The following is a 25,001-nucleotide window of genomic DNA, read 5'->3' on the forward strand; positions in this document are numbered from 1 at the left end:
GGCACCATTACCTTACAACATTTAGTGTTACAATCACAGGTAAGAGTTAGTGTACAATCACAGGTAAGAGACACTATTGCAGGGTATACACTGGAGAAGGGAAACAGGTATTTGTCTTCATAGGTCAGTTTTTTCTGATTTTATTTATTTTTTTACTGTAAATTGTGATGTTGGGAATTACATAATGCAGATTTCATGCAGCAACAGTACAGTTACCGAAAACACCCTAAAAAAAAAACAAACACTGAGCCACACTCAGGGTAGCTAAAAACATTAAAAATAAAGACTTGCCTAGTCCCATAGGCGTCCTGCCTGTCAGATCACATCCTCGGGTCACAGGTCATTACACCAAGATGTTGCTCATTTACTGGTGTTTGGAGTTGTTTTGTTGAAACACAATTTGTAAGGGCATTTCCTCTTCTGCATAAGGCAGCACGACCCTAAGGATTCTGAAATATTCTAACTTATCCATGATCCCTGGTATGCCTTGGTTATTACCATTCAAAATGGATAGAATAGCCAAAAGGTCAGTTTTCCATTTCAGGTTTTGCTTGGCATTTCCTCTGCGCTTCTTTATAGCATTTCCACTCTCAACAGGAATGTGACGCATTGTTATTAATTAGTACCAAAATAGAGATTGATCAGTTTAGTAATGTCATACTGCTATTATGATAGCAGTATGATCTGCTAGATGATCTTTTAAGGGAAAAAAAGATAATCACATTGTGCCTAGTGGCCCAGACAAGATTTGTTATGGCATACCTTAATTATATAAAGCTTTAACGGAGGTGTTTAACCAGCATATGCTCATCAGGCAAATTCCAGGATTTACATTATGATCCAAACTTAGGATTGCCATACCTGAGCCACAGATGTTGTATGAACAAAGATTTGGGGCTTGATTGTATCCAAGCCAGAAGTTTCAGAACCCACATTTTGTAAATCCTCCAGACACCCCTGCATGTGATGACATTTCCCAACCACTTAGACCACTCTGCCACTGTCATTTTCATTGACAGCTGCTACCCTTCAGACTTTTACGGATTTGGAAACTGTTGAAGAAAGGGGCCAGAACCCTGTTCTGATGCATTTAATGTGAAAAAAAGGCTGCTTAATTTATCAAAACACTGGTTCACAGAGGGACCAACAGTGGGCGCTCCTCCAGGTAACCTTTAGAAACCATATGGGAGGACTTCACCTGGACAGTAGAGAGCAAGATATTTACCCCAACCAGGCAGATAGACATACTTGTGCTGGGAGTATAGAGGAAGAAAAAAAGGAATGCTAGGTGTATGAACTTGCCTTAAAATTATCTTTATGTCCTGAAATTTTGAGGGGGACAAGGGTTACTCCTTTGCATACTGACAGAGCAGGGAGTTTACCTACTGATAGTCATGGCAATACCACTGCATTAGACTAGACAAAAACAGTCTTCCAAAAGAAGCAGTTGCTTAGTAGTGTAGAAAGACTTGGCCTTTTAGGTTACCATCGTATTAATGAGCAGATGTATTGGGATTAAAAGCGGTGTCAGGTATGAAATACAGGTATAAACATGTAGGGGGCGGGGGGCTCCAAGATACTGTTGTAGCCCTTTCTGGTTGAGGGAAACAAAAACCCACACATCTAGGACTTGCAATACCACTTTGTCATAGAATCGTGCTTGCAGAATTGTTTTGGTAGCTTTACTTTTGCCATACCTATACTTCCTGGAATAAGGAAGGTTTAACTGTATCCTTTACATTTTGAAAAGCATGTTCAGCAAGATCTACATTCATATTGCTCCAACCTCAATTTCAGAAGTAAGCCACAATCTTGTAGGTGGAGGTCTTTGCCTAGGAGCTTTAGACAAATACGTTTTATTTGCTTTAGGGCCTGGACATCGACTGCCATTGAAACACCATAATTTTCTTTTTTGGCCATTCTGTTGTAGATTTGCTGGGATGCTTGGAAATATCCTGTTTAATGGCCCAATCTTTGGCCAAGATAGCCTCAAATTTGACTGTAGAATACTTTTATACAGAGGAGTTCTAAATTTGGCTAACCTAAGCTGTGCTCTGTTGAGGTATCTCCTTGTGACCATTTAAACAAGCCATACTGTTTTTAGTCTTTTCTAATTGTACTGTCATGAACATATAAAATACAAAATGTAGCCCTTTGGTTTAGTGCAATTTCTGAGCATTGGTCTGACATTGTAGAATGGTGGTCTTTGTTTAATTTGCCCTATAACCCTTCTCATGTTGATGGGAAGCAACAATTGCTTCTTTAGGCTAGTTTTCTTTTCTCCTTGGCATTGTGGTAAAAACATGAATGTAGCAATGTAATCATCCTGTCTGCAAACCTCAACATCTTTCTGAATAATTTACATTACAGCCTACAATTTGTGATCTAGTAAACATGTTTTAGAAGTTGTGCACAAGCTATTCAGGCATTAATATGATGTGAAATCATATTTTCAGTCCATGTTTTCAGGTGCTACCTATATATTTATAGAGAGTTGTGCAAAGAATAAATTTGTTTCACACAGGTGCTGTTAAAAGCAACAAGAGAAGTTACAAGAATCACTTTAAATGCTTTAAGCATCTAAATGAATCTTAAAAACAAGGAAACACACTGCCAAGTTAATTTTAATTTTTTTTATTTCTTTATAAAAAGTTTTATTCATTTATAAAAAGAATTGTCAGACATCTTGTCAAAATATCCCATCAAAAAGATCCTGGAAAAAAAAAAAAAAAAAGAAACAGGTAAAGTGTAAAAGTTCTACATATATTACATTAGATTTTAAATACCAAAAATGTAAAGCCATATATAGTATACTTAAAGATATCAAACTGAATTATACCTCATCTGTAATTCAGTGGGCCTGATGAGGCAGCTTAGACTGGATGACGTGTGAGACTGTTAAGACTGTGGAGAGAGGAAGGAAATACATTATGTGAACCATTAAAGTTAAATAATAATTTTTTTTTGTTTAAACCATTAAGTTACAATGGTCAGCAGTTTTTGAAACCAAAACAACTAACTAAAAAGGCAGAGGAAACATTTTAAACTATTTCCTGGATTTTGCTTACCCGAAATTTCCCTAACATTTCATACTAAATATACATGGCTACTGCCATGTTCCGTTACCATTTGCTTGGTAATTGCTTCACAATTTAATTGGTCTTGTTGACAATTTTTGATTTTAACTAGTAAAACACAGCAGAGTGTCAAAGTAATTTAATAGAACTGAAAGAAAAACCTTATTCATTCACTACCTAAGTAGAGATCGTTCAGATATAAAATATTAACATACCTTAACAAAGATTCTGGAATCAACATCAGCCAGTATCCAAATTCCATACCTAAAGGTAAGCAAACAGAATTACTGACTAGTAAAATTAATAAAGCATCCCAATTACTGCTATTAATCATGACTAAGCAAAGGCTATGAAACAAAATATTTATAAGTAAGCTGATTGAATCAGTCCATGTTAAGAATTTAAAAAATAAAGCATGTTTTTAATATTAAGAATCCATTACCAGTAAACAGGTTAATTGTTTAAGTTTTAAAACCCGCTTTTTACTAAAAGAACTAGACAAAGCTTGTTGAGGTTACTCAGCATAGCTGTATCACCACTATAAGTGATGTTTAATAGCAGGGTACAAGTCAGCTAAATACATCTACGTAATGATAAATATCTGCAATACAGACATCCATCTGCAGTTCAGTCTAATGTGCCCTTATAGCACATTCATAAAGATGAAAAGGACTTACTGCAATTTAGAAGCAACATAAAATGTTTTATGTCCAAATCTTTTTTGGACAAGGAGGAGTGAAATCTCTACTCCTTCAGATGCATAACATACAACTGCCTGCCTTTTCTATCAAGGTATCACACGTCCATTTTTTACATGAGCCATTTACATCCCAGTACAAGTGCTGTGTAAAGGTGTAGATTTTTCTTTTGAACAGATTCTCTGTGTGGTGCCTCAGGAGTTTAGAGAACACCATATACAGAAAAAACTGCACCTTTATAATCACAGCATGAGCATTCTGACACAACAGTTCTGATGCACTAATTGAGAAGAAAAAAAGAAATTGAAAATCTGAAAACAATGCAGCACTCTATAACCATGTTTCCACATTGCTCCAAATGTGTTTCTATTGTAAATGTCAGCCACCTCACACCAAAGAAACTGGTTCTTTTATTCAAGTGTTTTTTTGAAAAGTCCATACTGGTCATGACGCAACCGACATAGATATATTATATCTTCAGCATTGCATTTGTACCTTAATAGCAGATGTTGCCACATTTGCCTTGTTTTAACCCAGTAAGTTCTAAATCCAGCACTGCATTCAATGTTCTAGGACATACATGAAATTAGAGTATCCACTAGAGAATCATACAACTATCACTAAGACCGAACAAAATGGACGTTGTAACCCAGATTCAGGCCCCTTGTCAGGTGTAGTAAGCATTCCAATGCTCACACAGCATGGCGCGGGCTGCTGGGCTAAGCACTCATTGGAGGCTGCATTTTGCTTCCATTTTAAACCCCCTCACCCCCCAAAACCCACATATCAGGTATTTTAGAACAGATAAGCCCTGTGCAATAAAACAGATTTCATAGATTCTGCACTTAGCACTCCTGTACAAAGTCCACAAAATGGAATGTCTGCTGCAGCTATGGCTAGCCAGACTAAAAGAATTTTTGAATACAGATGAGTTTCTGTAATACCGCTGTATTGTAACACCAGGATGACACCACGGTAAAACTAGGTTACAGCTAATTAATCCTTGCATACAGGAATAGAATTTAACATGGGCACCAAAAACTCAAAAAGCCCAACTCCTAATGAATAAAAAAAGGTATCTGTAATTCTGTGTCACTGTACTGATGTTGACATTTTCCCTTTACTTCCCTCTGGGTAACACCAGTTGAGGAATGAGGAAAATTTATACAATGGAGTTCCTAATAGCAGTGGACTTCTACCACAATTAGGAAAGGAGGAAGAGTTTAGTAGCTAGCTGACAAAATATAATGGAGAACCTTTAAGTCAACTTTATCTTAAATGTGATCAGTGGTATGTTCCACTAAATCATGTTCATGATAATTGCAGTTTATATTACAAGGCTTGGTAAAAGCTCATTTTTCCACACAGGGGTAACACCAATCTAGCTCCTTAAAGGAAAACGCATCAAAATTTGATGCTTTTGGCTGCACATCATTGCACTTTGGCAGGGGTGTCAAATGCAAATACACAGAGGGCCAAAATTAAAAACTAGACAAAGTTGCAGGCCAACCTTAAAAATGAATGAAAAAAATTAGATTTTTCATTCTCAGATATAAACCCTTTTCACATGGAAACAGAGGTTTTGCATCAGATTCAATCTGGAACAAGCTTTTAATAGAGAAATTTATCTTATGCCTCTCTATTTGTAGTCTTCCGAGTTAAATTTCAGTGGTAACCTTTTTGCACAGGCTAACAACAACAACATTCTTCTATGAAAATCTGATCATTCAAGTCCATGCCTTGGGAGTAGCAAGGAAAACTACAGCTGAGGGGAGTGCTGGAAATGCCAGACGCAGCCAGTAAGGAGCTAAATCTTATGAGTGGTCCGCCGCTGAAACTCCCTCTTCATTGAAATTGCGCCGCTACTAAAATTCCCGGCTTTATTTGAGTCTATAAAACAGTTCGATGCGGAACCACGCATAGACAGAGGAGGCTGGTCTATAGACACGAATGATGCCGGGAATTGTAGCGGCACTATTCCAATGCAGCAGTGGGCCAGCTGCGGTTCATTATTTAGGGGGGGGGGCCATTGAGGGCCAGATTTGGCCCTCGGGCTGAGTTTGACACCCCTGCACTATTGTATTTATGTATTCGAATGCTTGATATTCAATACAAACTGAATTGCAGTGTATGCCAAAGAAAAGGCAAGTTGCATAAGGCCCTTTTCTGCAATTAGCAAAAAGTGTGGGAACAGTGTAGGAACAAAAAATGTTAACTTGACTTGAATTTTTAAACAAGGCTGAGATAATGGGGAAGTTTTAAAATGTTTTAACAGCATAGCAAATCATGTTCAAGGAAAATAAAAGATTTTGCTAACATTGGATGATTAAAGGCAGCTGAGCCTTGCCAGATTGAAAGCTTGTGTTTACCCAAACAACCTTAATATGCTTTAGGTTTTAATTTCTTCCAATAGCCCAAAAACAGTCCCAGTGATATTGCTGTAACCTACTGGTAAAAGGCAAATGGTTGAAGGATTCAATGTGAACATGCCATTTTAGCGCCTAGATTTTTTGTAGTACAACTTCTCACTTGTCATCTTACCAACACTGAACTACTAACTCACTTTTAAAGTCAATACAGGTGAGGCTTAAAGGATACTGATTCAATTTCCTGCTTAGCAACAGTAGACCGACCCTATTCATATCCAAGAAGATTAAATGTTTAATGACAGCAGAATGATTGAGCAATCTTGGCCACTTGCAAAGGATCACAAATATGCAAAACCACACAGCATGGTGTGGAGTAACCACAAATTGTAGGCTTTATAATCAGTCCAACATCCCTTTAATTTTGCTGGCTTATCCAGCAAAGCTACAGGGTGCAGTGTTTTAGTTTAAGTTACCTTAAACAATAAATATTTTTTAAACAAAACCTGTACTGAGAGAAGTGAGGGCTGCTGTTACTTTCAACCTTAAAAATGCTGGTGGCAAGTAACTATTCTTAATCTGCACAATAGTTCTAGGTCAATAGCTAAAATTGCTAATTACAAAAGCCACCAAACTTTTTCAGTAAGCAATAGTTATTTCCACACTACTTTAGTACAGATTTGGTTGATTTGTATGATCACACAAACCACTTTACAATATAAAACCATCAATCCAATAGGTTATTTCAATTGCAAGTAGAAGCAGTGAACTCACTGGCCATTTTCTCACAAGTACTCCAATAGCGTCTATGACATGGATTACTGCTGAGGCCGGTTTGGAATCTTGTTTTTCATGCTACAACAGTGCTTCAAGCCTTCATTTGCATTCTTCAAAAAAAATGTAGAATCCAATAGAGTATATGACCCCTAAGTATCAGACATACTCTGTACATCGAACTAACAACTTGTGAGCCAGATTCTTACCAATACTCCCCCAAAACACCAAGCACTGGGATCCTAAGAGTCACTTGTGAACAGATACTTTTAAAGTCCAATAAAGCTACAGAATGCTATAGGTTTAGCAGTCTTATACAAGCTCTAAAGAGGAATTAAAAAGGTACAAGTCTAAGCTTGAGCATTTTCAAATAACAGGGCAAAGCAAATGTTTAGGTCTCATTTGCCAGGATGTTTGTCATTTATAGAGGAACCCCTTCTTATGAAGTCACATCAGATTATACCATATTCAATTACAGAAATAACTGCTATCTACATGAACTGGATACTTTCTGATTGGAAGGCAATGAGTCATTACTACCACCATGCCCACCCAACAGTCCTCTCAGCCAGCACTGAAACCAAGATAAGATGAAGTAACAATAAACGACGACCTTACAATTGTGCTGCGACAGCAGTTGACCATAAGAAATAAGTGCTGCATTGTTTTCATTCAACAGAACTGTAATGTCAGAACAGCAATATAACAGTATGTCACCAAGGTAGAGGATTTCTTATGTACCTACCTGGACATGGCCAGCACTGAGCATCTTGAAGCAGGACTACTACATCCAGGATCCTACAGTCCAGTAGCACTATGTTCCTCAAAGTTATGCACTGAAGAATTGCTTGCTACAGATGGTCACTAAGACTGTAAAGTGCAATTGTTGTGGCTAAAACTCCAGTGAAAAAATACAGTGAACAGATTCTTACATCTCTGGCTGCCAACAAACTGCCTTGATGAAGATTAAAACAAAAGAAATTAAAACACTAAAAGATTGACTAGACTTCATTGTTGAATCCTACCAAATCTGCGGCACAAACACATTATGTAATATGTGCCAAGGGGGGAAAAGCCAGCTAGAAAAAGTCTGACATCAGTGATTGTCCTGTATTGAATATTATCTTTTGCAAAATTTGCAGGACCTAAACTATCAAAATATCTGTCTGCATCCAGAGCTTTGAATATAAAGAAGCTTCTTAGTCAAGAAGTCCAGCAACATTTTACATACCAGCATTACTTCAAGTCAGGTGAGTGTGAAAGAGGAAAAAATTCTAAGGCAAAATTTTAAGGACCAAAAAGCTGTCCATATGCAACAAAATCAGATAAGGAACTACCACCAAGTGAGTTTGGTAATGAAATACAGTTTGTTTGTTTTTTGGTTTTATAAACTGCAATGTAATATTTTAAAGCCGCAATACTTTAAATTGTAGTCTAAGTGATAAACCTATTCAAACCCCTCAACTGGCTTTTACAACTATAGAAGATGTCTCCAAGTCTCAGCGGTGGCTGACTACTTTGGAATAAAACTACTGAATGTAATATATTAACGTAATGGATAAAACATAATTTGCTGTGAAGCAGCTGGATGATCCAGTTGCCAGTATTTCAATATGCAGTTTAGGAAAACTAATTAGAGCAGTGGCTACTGCCTTGTGTAACATCCTGTGGAATTAAGATGGAGTACAAACATTTTTCTAACGGTGGAATGTTGCATCAAATGGTTTGGTTTGTTCCAAGCAGATAGAAATTCTTGCTATGAATCCATCTGAAGTAAAAAATTCACTGATACGTTTGTAAACCTTTACAGGGTAAACAGGGTATTAGGTTGAATTCTAGACAGATAACAGATCATTTACAGCAGAATGGTCTGCCACTTTCCAGAACTTTTAGCTTTTATGTTCACTTCCTGTAAACTATGGAGAGATAGTGAGCCGATCAGCTCTGCCTAGAGCCATTGATCAAGCCTACAGGAAGGGAAAATAAAGATTGACCTACTGCATTTGCATTGCACAATTTGCCAGTTCAGCTTTAAACATTTGGTTGTGGGTACACACTATTACTAAAGGGGGGGAAAGGTTGATGCAAGCATGCCTACATTAATATTCTTGAGGTTTGCTTTGTGAACTCTAAAATACAGAGCATCAACTTTAGCCAGCTTTCATTATAAACCCGTCAAGGGCCTAATCACTAGATCAATATGTTAGTGCATAACCCTAGCACAATGGTAACATGATTAATGTCAGTGGGGAAGTTTTACAAACATAAGCAAAGCATCATCTGTTACTATAGGTAGTGCCATTTTTTTGCAGTGTGCATGGAGGGAAAGGTGCAATACAGATTTGCCTGTATATCTGCAAAGGAAGGTTTCAAAAAATGATTTAGGCTGACAGCATTAAGAAAACCTAAAAAAAAAATGATACAAAAAAAGATACAAAAAGTAAAAATATAGACAATGATTTAACACTAGCTACAGGAAAATAAATACAAACTCTGCTTATTCTTTGTAAATCTAAACCAGTGACGTGACAAACCTTTCATAACACAATTATGCACTAAAAGTGCACAAAAAAAAATTTGAAAAATTAAATTCCTCAAGTGAGGTCAACCGTACTTGTCCACACAGGTAATTTACCACTTGTTTCTTTGCAGCCCTGGCCATAACAACGATTTGTTTCAACATGCAAGGAAACTGCCACTTTTTAAATGTTGCTGTAAATGTTTACTTGCAAAAAGAATAAAGATTTAAAATCAATTGCATTGTTTGCTGTTGTGAACAGTTCGAGAAGCAAGTCAGCTACCCATAGGGACCACACAAGTTGTGTTAAAACATAAGTTAGCCATACTCATAGAAGCCATGATCACTTACTGCAACAGAAAAGCAGTTTATCATAAACCTGAAAAAAAAACAAAACCCAAAGCCCGTAGGACATACTTCTAAACTGCAGATACCTTGATATTGTTACAGACCGCTTTTTTAGGCAAAATCATTGTTAAAAATATCCATATGTAACTTTCTGGAAAAGTTGGGAATACAAAACATTAGGCTGACTACGTAGGTTAGATTGCATCCAGAAAGTAGGCAGTAAATCTGTTATGTTGAACAGGGCAATAAAGGAATCCCTGCCATTAAACCCCGCTATCTGCGGGGACTTCCAGAAGAACCATAATCTGCTGTTCGTTCGATACAAAGTAAATGTTAAACTGCTTTCCTAATGCAGCAAGTCATATTATACCCAACTTCAACCAAAAGTGGCATTCTAGTCCTAAACAAGACAGTTTATCACCGTTACCCCCGGTTACCCACCCAACACAATAACTTTTTCACATTTTTATTTATAAGTATTTTAATACAATGTATTACAAGGACAAGTTTCATTGAGTTTCTGCTCACCACAATACTCAAACACATAAATTAGCATCATCAGATCCTTCCCAAAACCACAGGGAGGGGATCCACAAATTAGATTACTAAGAATTAGACCGACATCTTAAAACAAGAGGGTCTAGTTTGCATTACGGCTCTATGTTGGGGATTAAGCTGCCCATCTATTTACAGTCTGATAGTGGATGGCATGGCATGAAAGCAAGACAAGGCAAGGCAAGTCGTGCAATGGTCTTGCTAATAATATACTCCTTTCTAGGAGTACTGAAGTTGATGATGGCCCATGCCAGTAACTGGTGATATTCTAACAACAAAGTCCACGAATTGAGTAGCATCCCGTATACTTATAGCACATGTAAAATAAAATAAAAATAGGGCACTAATGGGAATGAACATACTGCCATAAAAAAAAAAAAAAAAAGTAATAACTCAAGACCTACATATATCAGAGCCGGCTTCACAGACAATGAGTCAGGCAATAGAGCAGTCATAAAAAAATGTTACTTCAATAAAATAGAAGATAAAAAGTGTTTTAACAAAAAAAAAGTCGGGCTGATAGGAGGCCATCTAGAACCTTGGTTTCTTCGGTGGCCCTTCATATTCCTCTCTCCCCCTCCCATAGCCTCCAGCACCTGCTGTAGGAGGAACTGACCCAATCCCTCTGGAACCCTGAGCATTGGGGGCTCCGGCATTGCCCTGAACAAATCGATCATTACGCTGTTAAAATCAGTTCATTACAGCAGTTGTCCGTGTGTGTTATGTGTGTTTTTAGAAGGGTCCGCAGTGAAGGTTCGTCGATACAATCATCATTGAGCCGATCCACAGGTACCAGGAACATAGAAAGGAAAAAAGGGTAATTTGCAAATTAGTTAAAAGTATCACATATCATGAGATACGCTCCCACAATTGAGAAAAGGATGGCTGTTTGAGAAAACAGACCTCCCATAGTGCTCAAAAAAGCACAGGTTAAAAAAAAAGGGACCAAGATGCAAATTCAAGTACATGAAATTGCTTACATAGTAAGGAACTTGAAATATTCACTCAGTACCCAAGCTTCAGTATTTAGAAAGTGCTATTTTTTACAGGCCTAATGAAGCAAGTTTCACCACCAAACTCAAATATGCATTATGACCCTACAAACAGTGGGAGGCTAGTAAAGTTCATGGCCCTATGAGTTTACTCATACTGCAAGACATCTATAAACATATGGCCCTGAAAAATGTAAAGTCAAGCTAAGAAACATATGGCCCTGGGCATTCAAAATGAATGATTTTTAGTCATTTATAGCCTCTAAATGCATTTTACTCAACACATGGAATACATCATAACCCTTTACCAAAAAGGTTATGTATTAACCTTTAATCCTACAGAAATTGCTTAAATGTTTAATTAGGGCATCACGTTTAGAAATACAAGCATTAAACAATGCTTTCAGTAAGCCTACCCTCAATACTCCACTCCAACCGCAAATACTAAATATGAGAAAATGATTAAAGCGGTGGCCTGATCATTTGTCTCTGCTAAACAGTCTACTTAAATGACCGCTTGCAAGAGTTTACAGAAGCCAATGTTAGGTTAAAGATCAGTCAGTTTTAGAAACATAAGCATTAAAAAAAGAGAATGTAAATTTTTAATGAAAGGGGGAATAAGGCAGAGGTCACCTTCTCCCAAAACCAACTTAGTAAAATGACAAAGCATTTTAGTTAAAATTAAAGAGCAAAAATGGAAGGGCACTAAATGTTAAAATTTACAGAGTGGCCAATTTAGGTTCGATTATTGATTTCAAGATTCAACACTGGGGATTTAAACTCAGTTAGCATACAACTATATGGTAAAAGGTTGAGTTTCACATAAATTAGGTTGTTTACACAATAGCTTAAATCACAAAGCCAGAGTTGAGTTTAAACTGAACTCAAACTTTATAGTCCAAGATTGAAGCACAGCACTTTATAGAACTACAGCTACTCAAATGTTAAGATAGCTAAAACATGGTTCTAATAAAGGAAAAGTGAACACACCATGCTATGCCCAAATACATTATTGCCTTGCATTAAGAGCAATTTATAAAAAGCCTTCAAACTTTGTTGAATAAACTGCTATGGTCATCCATTCTTGATTTGTTCACCTGTACAGTAATGAACCATCTAAACCCAGTCTGCAGAAATGATACAGACTTTTTTTTTTAAACAAAATTCTAGTAGTAGAGAAATACAAAACCTAGCTTTAAAGCTGCAGTGCAACTCCCATTATTGATGTATTATAAAGCTTTTCAATTCTATTAGCAGCTTAACACTTGCTTACACGGCATCTTCGGTGTACTCTTAAAGCTGAAGTTCAGGCAAAAATTAAAATAGCCTATATTATAAATATCCAACTCTCAATCAATCAACTTTTACAGCAGCAAAAACTCACAGAACGACTAGATTCAATATATGATCTGCATGTGTAAAGCAACTTCACTTGGCAGGAAAGAAAAGCCAAACACATACTGGCAGATTTGCAAAATTGCAGATAAAACGGAGTCTTGGCATTGTTCAGTTGTCAAATAAGAACCATGCACATCCAATTGATCAAATAGTTGAGAAACTGATCAGAAGCTACAGGTACATCACACACGGAGGTAGTCCTTACTTAAAACAGATGTAAATCTTTTTTTGCAACTCCATGCTGCCACTATATCTTCATGTACCAGCTATACATTACCTGCCTTGAAAAGCATGTCTGCTTGTCACCACCAAGAAAGCAGGATACAGAAAGTCTGAACAGACTTTACGGCAGGATTTCTGGGTATTTTAAAGAATTATAGTAAACTTTGAAAAACATGTAACTTATTTGTCGATTACAGGTTACGATTTTACCAGAAAGTCCACCTGAACTGAAGCTTCAATGCCACAAGTTGCCCAGCATTTAGTTAAACTGCCATCTACATCTCGCACTTATATTTACAAAAATGACCATTCCTGACAAATGCTTACAAAGTGAGTTTTAAATGAGCCTGTAGTTCAGCTTTAAAAATACCCTAGACAGTGTCTCAAATTAATATTTTTTTACCAACAATGTTTACTGCTGGGCTTTCCAGAAATATACGGAAAGGCTGCATATTAACTACAGAGATGACCGAGCACGTTTTATTAATAAATTAAAATGCACTCAAACTTTACGGTCTCACAAAAGGAAACAGCAAGTTTAAAAGACTAAATGTTTACTTCGATGCAACATATACTGATGCAGCAATTACAGTTCACCAAAAGCATTGGTGCTTTAGCAATTCATTATCCTTATTGTAGGATATCCATATATAGAAAATGTAAATACTCAATGTGATGAAATACACTCCAAAAGGAATGGTACTATGCACAGTCTGTTCTTTTCAAGCAGATCTAGTTTAGGGTTTTCAGTACATGGGTGAACCCTGGTCATTTTTCTACAGAACTTCCTCCTAATGCCTAATGTTTACTTTATTGTCTAAGGGACATTACAAGGTTATATGCATCATTTATTCAATGTCCTTTGCAAAGGCATGACAATTTCTGCCACACAAGACACAAAAAAAAATCCAATCAACACCATTTTGTTGGACTAGCTGCTAGATCAGATCAGACAAGAATGAGGTTGCTTTACAATCCTCTCGCCACCAAATCATATACAAGCCCTTTGTCCAAGCAAATCCTTTTAAAGCTTTCAAACTTCCAGTTTTCAGAAATACTACACAAAGTGCAGCTTTCTGCCACACCTCCAAGAACCCAATAAGTAGAACACTGATCACACTCTCAATGAAACCACTCTTGAAGTGCCTGTAAGATACATTACCATGTCATTAGCCATTAGCGATGAGGCAATTGCCGCCTGTGACACCCCTGGGCTGCCCTCATAGCCCATTCCACTTGCCCCAAGTGATGGATATTTTTGGGCTGCAGCACCATATGGATCTTAAAAAGAAAAAACAAGGTACAAATTGAAGAACAGGATTTCAAAACAGGTTATGGAAAGTAAAAAATTAAACATCTGCATTACCTCCCATTGACAAGGAGTTGGCTCCCATACGCATATCCCGTTCTCTCTAAATACGGATAAAAAAAACAATATTGTAATAAACCGTTCCACTGATGTTCAGAAACTGCAAGTATGAAACATCTGACTGACTTACTGGATCCATATAGCTCATACGGTAACCCTCTTCTCTTTGACGTCTCATCTGCTCTTCCATTTCACGTTGTCGCAGCATCATCTCCTCCTCACGTCTGCGGCGCTCTTCTTCTTGTCTATTTACAGAAAACAAAACTTAATAGAAAGGCAACCCACAAGAATTATTAGCAGCCAAAGTGAAAAACTTCACTCACCTCAACTGCATTTCTTTACGTTTCTGCATTTCTTGATTGTGCAGTTCCTCCATGCGTCTCAGTTCTTCTTGGCGTCTCAATAAATCTAGAAGGAAAAACCTAAGTTAGACAATGCACACAAAGCATTTTCATTTGGCTTTTTTTTTTAAAAATGTTAGCCCAAAACCAGCACCTAAAACGTATCATTTTTTAGTAGCTAATTAGTCATCACTTTGCAACATGCTTGTCTTTTAACGGCACAACTGTCTTAACAGCAAAATAAATTGGGTAAAGCTTCCCCCCCCAAAAGTCTAACCTTGTCGCAGAAGGTTGGCTTGATGTTCGTGGTAAGCATCTTCCATTTCACTTTCTAGTTTCTCCCTAGCTTCCTTCATGTTTTTCTCCACTTGCTGTCTTTGTTGTTTCTCCATCTCATCCAAAGACTTCCATCTCTGAGAATACTCATACTCAAAAGTTCCATGCTGGGCAAACCGTGGAGGAACTTCTCTCTCTCTGTTAAAATACAGATATTAGGTAAGCATATTAGGGTAAACCAAAACATTCTCCATAAGAGGTCTAATCAAAACAAATAACACTGAACACACTTTTTTCAGCCAATTTAATTTACAATACAAGGAGTATACCATATTAAATGGTAAAAATAGATAATGTTTAAAAATAGATAAAGTACATATTTATAACCCAAAAAAAAGTCACCATGTAATGTTCTGGTTAAGGGCTGTTAGTGCAAAATTCCTTTACTCTAGCAAGCCAACCATCTGCTGACTTGACAAATCACCACCACACTGACCAATCCATTCAAGCACTAACCCCCAAACCTCTCCTTAGTGCCAAAAAGGCATTGTGAGTACTTGCGCTTTAAGTAAATACAAATGGTTTAATTAAACCCCATCATTTACTGTAATAAAACATCTGTAAAGCAATACCATGGCTGCCCCTTGGCCACAGACAGTATACAGTTGTCATATAGCAACTAATAAAACAATTTGTGTACCTTTTAAACAGAAGAGAACTGACAGAATCACAAATGACAAAGGCAGACTTTATATGTAGCCTAACACTACTGTAGGAGTTGATATAAACGGAAATCCTGCAGATAACAGAAAACCCTCAACATTTACTGGACGCTTCAAATATGAACTTTGAGAAGCCGTTAAACTGATGAGTTCAGTTCAGCTTGCAGGATATACAAGAAATAATAAACAGGCTCCTGCATAAGGCAGTTGTACAGCCACTTCCACCTCACACCCCAACGGTCAGCAGCTTAACTACAGATTCTGACACAATTCACATACTTTTGATATAAATGATTCTTCTGTGCAAGTTTCTCTGGAAGGCCATCTTCATCGTCATACTGCTCCAAAGGCTCCACAATCACAGGCATTGGGGTCCTGTAAAACAGAAATATTATGTAAGTAAATCTAATCCACACATGGCCTAGCACTAACTTAAATACATTCCCCTAGTTTTGACCCAACTGTGCAGGTCTGACTTCTGGGATCATCTCCCAATTCTGGAGGCGATGCCATAAAATAAGTACTGAAATCCAAATCCAAAGTATACCCACGGTAAGAAGATTCAACACTGCAATAAGCTGTGGATCAGATTCTGGGCTGGAGAGCATCTCAGTACCTTGGAAATGTTACATGCATAGTAAAGAAAAAGGCTACTACATTAAAAAATTGTTCATGGTGCGATACCCACAGGAAGCTTTTAAATTGAAAATTCTACCTCTGTTGGGCAGGAATGCCAGTGTTGCTTGCTGTACTAATGCAAGTTTTCTGCTTGAATACTGAACATCCTGCTTTCATTATGAGGATTGTAACAACAATCTGCAGTCTCTGGGAGGAGATGAACACACTGCTTGGGATGGTGTACCAAAATGTACTTTTTGTTAGCTTGTATTACAAAATTAGCAAGTATACTTTTTAACCCTTCAGATATACTTAAATATGAATTCACAAGAGATATGTAATAAAAAGACAAGTTATCCTTAAACTCATGGGACGTAAAAATCTTGATTCAGGCATTCCTGCTACAGCCGGGAAGTAAGCAGTTCACAGTACAGTGTAATTTAACAAAACCAATACAGCCCTGAACAATGCCACTCCCCCATTGTTTCTGTGCAGTTACTTCATAAACCGAGCACACGAATAGACAATTTGAAAACAGACATCGGACTCCTTAAACTTTCCTAAAGTTCAGCTGTAATTTTATTAAGCATAGTAAAGAAACTTACGTAGTCAAAAGGAAGACCCCTTCATTGCACCTTTCAAATGCCTTTCTGGCAGCTGGCTTTGCAGCAAACTCAACTATTCCTTTTCCTGTGGATCGCCCGCGATCATCAACAATAACCACAGCTCTTTCAACTTGTCCAAACTGACTGAAGGCTTCCTCCAACAGTTCATTGGATACGAATGGAGACAGATTGCGTACAGAGAGGGCTGCGGAATGAGTGGCAAAGCGAACACGAAGCTGTCTGCCTCTCATAGGGAAATCGTCAAGTTCTGCTTTTGCAATCTCAGCCAGTGCCCTGGTTTCCTGAAAAAAATAGTATAATTATTTAATCAACAAATGGTAACTTATTAGGCTTCTGGCATAAAAGATGTGAAGCCAAATTAAAGCATTCCTCTAAACCAAAAATATAACAGCTTAGACGTTCGCTGATGTGGTGGTGAGCATGATGCACAATATTTATACAACTGCTGCAGACTAAAACAAAAGCATTTGGTGAGGTCACAGATATACGAACCATATACCGCTATGACACGACCCACAAATAATTATTAACTTTCCATATTAAACCCACATATCTAATTACTACCCAATGCTGGTATAAATATTGAAATGACTGTTAGAGGAGAAACAGAACAAAGATTTTATGTGTTGTCACCTATTTCTGTATATATCAGAGCTCTACATCCTAGAATGTTCCTAGGTTTACTGTGCACATTTAGCGATTATGACTATAGCCATACATCGCATCTCAATTTTAAATGAACATTAGAAAAATAATTAATTCTTACCAGCTTAATAAAACCAAATCCTTTGGTCTTGTTGATGAAGACTTCTCCAGGTTCCCCATACTTTGAAAACAATTTTTTAAATTCGTCATCGGTGATGTCTGTAGGAAGGTTTCCAACAAACAGCCTGCAGCGCTGGGTATAGGTCTTCTCTCCGGGCCTCTTCAGAAGGGACAGCGTTGCCTTGACACCCTGTTCAAAAATAATCATTACAATGCTGCAAAATGCTCTACAGATATAAAATGTATATTAGTGATAAAATATGTTTTCATTGAACGAGTTGTTGTGCTTTACCCAGCAAACACCATTGAACAGCAATCACACAACCCATGCTGCTTTCATAGGGGAAGGGCAGGGGGAGGGGCAAAGCCAAAATGGAGCCCAGACAAAGAAAGGGAGAGCCTGGCAGCCATTTTAAATCCTTTCCGCAATCACATTCCCAGACAAGATGAAAGTTGTAATGAATCTCTCAGATTTAAAGCAACAATGCCCATCCAGGCACAAATCTTGTCATTTTAGGGAGTCTACACATGACAGGTCAATCATAAGAAATGTTATTTTCATACACGATTAATGGTTTCTGTAACTCATGGATTACGGCACCATTATACCACCAATACAACTCTCATCATCCACAACATCAACACAATACACCTCTTGCGATGGCTGTGGTGACAAAATGCCTCAAGATAAATAAAACCGGCATCATGTATAGGCATTACCCACAATACACCTATTCAAGGGCAAATGGAGATGGCACCACAGTAACACACAAAGCCCATAGACCAGGCCAAAGGCTGGATCACATTGTACACAACATTGTACATAACACCGACATTAGCCTGGACAATAGCTAATCTGCCACCAATCTGCTACATGTATGGCCACCAATTGGGGTCACATCAATATATCAGATTCCGAGCACTTACTTCATTGAAGGCATCACTACGATTGGAATCCTCCATAGACACATCTTGGTTCTCGTTCTTCATGGGAGGATGAGGCTGGAAGCGGGACTGGTGCGGCCTCTTCTGGCCGATCTGATTGTTAGGCCCGGAGCGCCTTTGTTGCTGGGGGGGCTGATGCTGCTGTTGTGGGGGCTGCTGAGCGGGGGGCTGGCTAGGGGGAGACATGATTTTGGGCTGCGGTTTGGGGGCCTGGTTCTGGTTGGGGGGTTTCTGAGGACCAGGCTGCTGCTGCTGCTGCTGGGGTGTGGGGGGTTTCTGTGGAGTGGTAGCTTGCTGTTGTTGGGCTGCGGGTTTCTGAGCGCTGGCCTGCAGCGGGGGTGGCTGCTGCTGGGGCTGCTGCTGGGGGGTAGTCGCCGGCTTCTGCTGAGGGGACGGGGCAGGTTTAGTCTGTGGAGAGGCCGTGGTCGGGGCGGGAGTCTTGGCGGCAGGGGTCTGAGGGGTTTTGTTCTCTTGGACGGCCGGCTTCTGCTCCTGGGCAGGCGTCGGCTGTTGTTGTTGCTGCGGTGGGGGCTTTGGCTGGTTCTGTTGTTGATTCTGCTGCTGGTTCAGCTGTGGTTTCTGGTGAGGGGGCTTGTGTTGCTGATATCCAGACGGGCCACGGTTGGAGTCCATGTATCCCGGTCCACGGTGAAAGTTCGACATTCCACCACCACCCATTCCACGGCCACTGTTGCCTCGACGGTACATGTTCATGCCCATTCCTCCACCGCCACCCATACCGCCGCGGTTTCTGTACCTATCCCTGGACATTCTGAGCTTTGAGACGCGGTAACTCACGAAGGGGGAAAAAAAAAGAATGTTCGTCACTCTAAAATGGCGGCGAAGAAGAGAGGGAAACGAGGTGCCTCTGTCCTCTGCTTCTATACCGAGTTCGCGTTTACGCCTTCCAAACAACTGGTCCAATGAAAAGACAGGGGAATCTGAACTCGATGTGCTATTGGCCAACCAGTCCGGCAACAGGAAAAGGAAATAGGGCTTCCTCCAAATTTCGCGAAGGTGATTGGACCGCTTTCCCGCTTCGCACCTCCTCTGTAAAGATCCCTCGTCCCACCCTAAACGCATTCCAAGCAGAGCTACGACTATGATTTGTGCTTTTTTTAAGAGCGGCAGGAGCTTCCACCAATCAGGCTTGTCGTAACCTTTGTTCAGGGATTGGGAAAGTCACATAATTACCATTTTATGAATGATGACTTTTTACGTAATTGTATGTTCTAGAAAAAAACAAGAAATATATTTTATAATATAGTAACTATATATGTATGTATATATACACTGACATATACATATACACCCCTACCCCCACACACATGTAGCTATAACACATACTTTTACAACGGTCACGCAATGACCTAGGGCTAGATAGGCAGATGGCCCATTGTAAATCTGTGCATATGATTACCAATACAGTGGCTGGGTGATCAATTGTCATTACAATACAATACTCTTTGTTTCAGATCCCAGGCTGTACATTGTATTGGAACATATATGTATTGTAAGCACACCTTTTTATTTCTTATTTTTATGCAGTCTACCTCTCACCTCTGTATTCCCCTATTAGTTTAAGTTACATTTTATTTTGCATGAATAAAATAAATAGACACCATGTAACATGTTATTATTAAAGGAATGTAAAATACCCAGAGATGCTGCCAGTTCCTCTGTGTTCATGTATAAAATCAGAAATGTTGTGAATTTTCATGAATAATCCCATTGATTGGAGGTATTGGATGTTGTACAATGCAAGCGGCACCTATACTTCTGTAGTCATCTTTGTCACCATCACAACCCCCTCCAACCCTGCTCTTTGTGATTGATAAAAAAGTCCTCATTTAGTAAATTGTAACTAGGCTCCAAGGGTTCTATTTATAAAACAGGAAATCAGACATTCCCTCAAAATGTGTTTTAATGGCAGGGAAAGTTTTAGGGAATGTCTGATTTCCTGTATTATAAATAGAGCCCCAAGTAATGAAGGATAAAAACTTTCACACAATTAGGGGTTCATCAATGAAATAATCATTTATGATCATCTCAGGCAAACATCTAATAAATAATAGGTAGTTGAGGAGGTTGTTAGTGTTGGAATACTAACAACCAGCTACGCTTATAACGAGATCACTACTCTTGGTTTACTTTTGTTTAAAATGCAGCAAGATACCTCAATTTTCTTTCCAAAGAACGGAACTGATTTCTCAGCTCTTTTCTGTAAAAATGATCACATCTCAAAATTCGATCTTAGGCATGACAGAAGGATCAGCCCAAAGCCTCCTGGGATATGTGATTTAGGTATTGCAGGAGGCTCTGGGCTACTATTCCTCAGTGGTAAAGGCAGAAGGGAAGGGGCTTCACCTTGTTTTTTTTTTAAAAAAGGCATTTGACGGGGAAAAACCCAAAGCATACATGTTTACTTACCCTTTTATATAAAGTAAAAATTGTGGTGATAAATCCACTTTAAAGTGTTTTTAAAGTTGTTTGCCCTACTTTTTTAACAACTAACTGTCTGCAAGCTTCTTTTCCAAATCCTTGTGCAATATCTGGGTATTGGGGGTTGCGGGGGAACTGCTGTCTAGACCTTCCTTAGCATCATCTTTTGCATAACCGTTTTTGCTGGTTTGTCCAACCTTCCTGCCAAAATCTACACAGATGAGTGTGGCAGGCTGTGGAAAGGACTGGAATCTCCACATAAGATGTGGGTACAAGTAACCGCTAGTCTACCCACTCCTTAGTATATCCCCACTTTTACTAATACCTCCCTAGTCTATCCTCTCTTTACTATTAGAGGCCCTGGTATACAGTATGTACCTTAACTTTTATACTTCCTACCTGATTGCAAACCTTCTTTACATTTCTACCACCCTCCCCCTTTACCTGACCAACGCAACAGTGCCTTGGAGGCAAATATCTCCCCTGAAGAGGTAGAATAGGCCCCACCTAACCTGGCTCTTCAAAAAACTTTTACAGGGAGACAGCTTCGGGCCGGACACATTTAAGGCTAGCATATGCATGCTACCCAAACCCAATGCATATCATACCTCCTGTGCTAACTACAGGCTTATATCCCTGTTGAATCTAGACGTTAAACTGTTAGCTGCAATCCTGGCAAGGCAGTTAAACACGGAAATACTATCACTGATTGGCAAACATATTATTATTATTATTATTATTATTATTAATAAACAGAATTTATATAGCGCCAACATTTTACGCAGCACTGTACATTACTGTTTGTAATTAAACTGGTGAATAAATGTAAGGTCAATGTAATGTTGGTGTCCCTTGATATCAGAAAGTCCTTTGATACCGTCACCTGGGCTTACTTGCAATATCTCCTGCAGCATTGGGGTTTGGCCTGCACTTCCGCCAGTGGGTGTCAGCCCTAGACACAGACCCCAAGGCATTTGTGTAATATGCCAGTTACCGATCTGCTTATTTTCCGATCCAAAGAGGCACCAGGCAGGGATATCCCCTATCACCCCTGCTATTCGCATTAACCATGGAACCCCTGGCCATTTCCCTTTTAGAATGCCCAGATATTTGGGGCCTAGAAGTTGCAGGCTACCATCACAAAATCTTCCTGTTTGCAGATGATGTTATTCTATTCATCACCAATCCTGTGATATCTCTGCCAAACCTATCCAAGATTTTGGACTCTGAAATGTCTGGCCTAAATGTCATACATCACTGGCAACACTTGCTAATAACCCGGCATATGCCAGGATTCCACACAGTTTGCACAGTGTTTCTCGAGGGGAATTTACAGGAGCAAGGAATTGACAAAAACAAATCTTTTCAGAGAACCAATGAAGCCCCATGCTTCGATCTCTTCCTGTACTTACAACTATGGCATTATGTGCTTGGTGCCTTGAAACATGCTAAGTCCCCCTCAAGCTCTACTCTATTTGAACACACCTGTGACAGAGACCCCCTGGAAAAGGGCTTTCTCTCAATAATTTACTGATCCTTGCTTACTATTGGTTACGCACACCCACTACTATATGTTTCTTGCTGGGAGATAGACATCATGCGTTAGTTTATGAGTTGCAATGGCAGCAAATATGGGATGCTGTGGCCCACGGCTCCTCCAGTTGCAACTCTTTCTTCACTGCTACATGGTTCCCTCTAGAATGGCTAAATACTGCCCTGATTCCTCTAATCGCTACTTTCGTGGCTCTGGATTGCTCATCTCCGTTCCATATCTAGAGGCAATACCCCAAAATCAAGTGGTTTTGGACAGGAGTATACCAGATCATATATACCCCTCTGTAATGAGGTATTCACAAAGATCAATTTGAGGTACTTCTGCTGCTAAGCCCACAGAATTGCACCAGGCATTGATTTAAACTCATAACCTACGTGTTCACAGCCGCAAAGCAGACGCGAGATCATGGTGGTCCAGCACACCCTGTTGGAAAACTTGTGGAACCTGTGCATTGGGAATTATCTCCCAAAAAGACTTTGATGTTGCTACTTACCACATAACTGACCCACGCTGACACTCTCCTCTGCACCTGTGTATACAAATAGTGGTTGGTGCCTTATTGACTAGACCCGGGTCACCTCCCCCCTCTTATACACACCCCCACCCCCACTCCATTCTCTGTCTTATGTGTGTTTTTGTCATGTCCAGTATCATCCGAAGATTTTCTTTCTGGCACCTGATTGTTAACCAAGAATGCTGGTAAAGATCATATTTGAAGACTTCCTTGCAGTTCATCCGTATAAGTTATCACCAACTTGCACCTACATATTTAATACTCAGGCACAATTGTAAATTTGCGCACTATGATTTGTGTATGTTGGATTTTCTATGCTGTGAGCCATTTTTGCATATGATGCAGATTTTTCATCATGATACTGTTTGTACAACATTTTCTGTGTTTACTTTGTTTCCAGTTGTGTTTTTATGTCAGTTGTTTGAAAAAAAACTTTCCTTCCCGTACTGTTACCCCCACACACACTCTGTGAACTAACGTGATAGGAGTTTCTAGAACTTTTATAGAGTAAAATAAAAAATTGTGAGGGCCAGTGCTGTTTCTGCAGACAATAGGACAAATCACAGTTTTTTTTGACCACCTAAGAGGTCATTGTATGCTACATCTACATATGTTTAGCACCTACACATGCCTTTTCCTGTAATTCAATGAGGTAACCTCTTGTCATCATGCAAATACAGCCAATACTAATCACATTAGCATGTAAACCTTTCCCAGCAACAGGATATGTAAGAATGCCACATACCTGCTTTTTAAGGCATTAATCCCAAGATGGCTGAAGCACTGCAGTATCTTGATCACCAGTATGCAATGATTTAGTGAAACATTGCTAGTTCTACTAGTGACACAGCAGTGCCGTATGAGCACCCTTACTACTGGAAAGGTGTTAACAGTGACAAAAGTACTAATGAGACATGGTCCTTAAATATACAACACTAGATCTCTGGTTACCAGTCTGAAGGTCAATGGCTGCATGCAACGCTTTGGCAATAAATGAAAAGCTCCTGAGACTCCGCAGCCGGTAGTCAGTGTTTTCCCAGCCTAGGAAACATACAATAAGTCATGCAATGTTATCTGTAGAGTTTCAGCACATAAAAAAGTATTTAGCTATTGCTGTCTCATTTGCTTTTATTTATTATTAGGCAGGTTAAATGCCCAAGATATATTTACAGCAGTGCATAACCTGTAACTAAGGCTATGAACACACATCAGATGATTGTCGCCTCAGGACTAGTATCAGACAAGAATCTGACATGTCTACAGTGGCCAGCCGAATTTGTTCATAGATTCGTCCTAGCGGCTCCACAAATGGCGCGGAACGAATGACCACGATGGACGTGAAGGGGGAAGAGCGCAGCAGGGTGCCACTTGCCCACTCTCTATAGAGCAGAATGGTGCTGTATGTACAGCGCTGGTTCATGCATCTTTCGCGCTTTTGTCCTTTCCAACGACAAAAATCTAACGTGTGTACATAACCTTATAATGTTTTTTGCCATTGGTACCATATTTTAAATTCTGCTGGCAGTGTCTTGCTTCATACATCATCTTATAAATTGATGTAGAACTTATTATTATTATTATTATTTTAATTTAATCAGTATAAGGTGTACACATTTGTTTTAGCTTTAGTAGACATTTATAGCTTTATGACCTATTTGCAGTGTGGAAGAGTTTACATATATTTGGTAGTGAAAAAACCTCTATAACAAACTTTGTAATGCTGGATCAGGAAAGAGGTCTTTTGTAACGGAACATTCATAAACACGTGTTTGATTAGGTTTTCTCCTTATTTTATAGAAAATTACGATGTTCTTTCAATTTTTCAGTGTTCTGGAAGGGTATACCGCCATTAGGAATTTAGTATTTTTAGTCTCCATGAG

General features: G+C 38.9%; 2 protein-coding genes across 4 annotated transcripts in view; both read right to left on the reverse strand.

Moving 5' to 3' along the window:
- Positions 1-2,618: 2,618 nt before the first annotated feature.
- SFPQ (splicing factor proline and glutamine rich) lies at positions 2,619-19,708 on the reverse strand. 3 transcript variants are annotated; one of them, XM_072420317.1, is made up of 13 exons: positions 18,593-19,708; positions 17,667-17,855; positions 16,880-17,181; positions 15,936-16,031; positions 14,936-15,132; positions 14,641-14,725; positions 14,448-14,562; positions 14,315-14,360; positions 14,111-14,229; positions 7,661-11,017; positions 3,293-3,341; positions 2,840-2,904; positions 2,619-2,713 (listed from the first exon to the last, which is right to left on the reverse strand). In XM_072420317.1, exons 1-10 carry the CDS (start codon positions 19,691-19,693, stop codon positions 10,868-10,870), a joined length of 2,400 nt encoding a protein of 799 aa, XP_072276418.1. In that variant the 5' UTR covers positions 19,694-19,708; the 3' UTR covers positions 2,619-2,713; positions 2,840-2,904; positions 3,293-3,341; positions 7,661-10,867. The 3 variants fall into 3 exon arrangements, with proteins under 3 accessions (XP_072276418.1, XP_072276428.1, XP_072276411.1); XM_072420327.1 differs by lacking the exon at positions 7,661-11,017; XM_072420310.1 differs by having other exon boundaries at positions 3,293-11,017.
- A 115-nt stretch (positions 19,709-19,823) lies between these two features.
- Positions 19,824-25,001, reverse strand: part of ZNF706 (zinc finger protein 706) — a 44,981-nt gene continuing 39,803 nt past the window's right edge. Inside the window, exon 4 of the mRNA XM_072420364.1 lies at positions 19,824-19,842. The gene's annotated coding sequence lies outside the window, so the exon portion shown is untranslated. The remainder of the gene's footprint in view (positions 19,843-25,001) is intronic.

Source organism: Pyxicephalus adspersus, chromosome 1 (genome assembly GCF_032062135.1).
Source record: "Pyxicephalus adspersus chromosome 1, UCB_Pads_2.0, whole genome shotgun sequence".
Taxonomy (NCBI): Eukaryota; Metazoa; Chordata; class Amphibia; order Anura; family Pyxicephalidae; genus Pyxicephalus; species Pyxicephalus adspersus.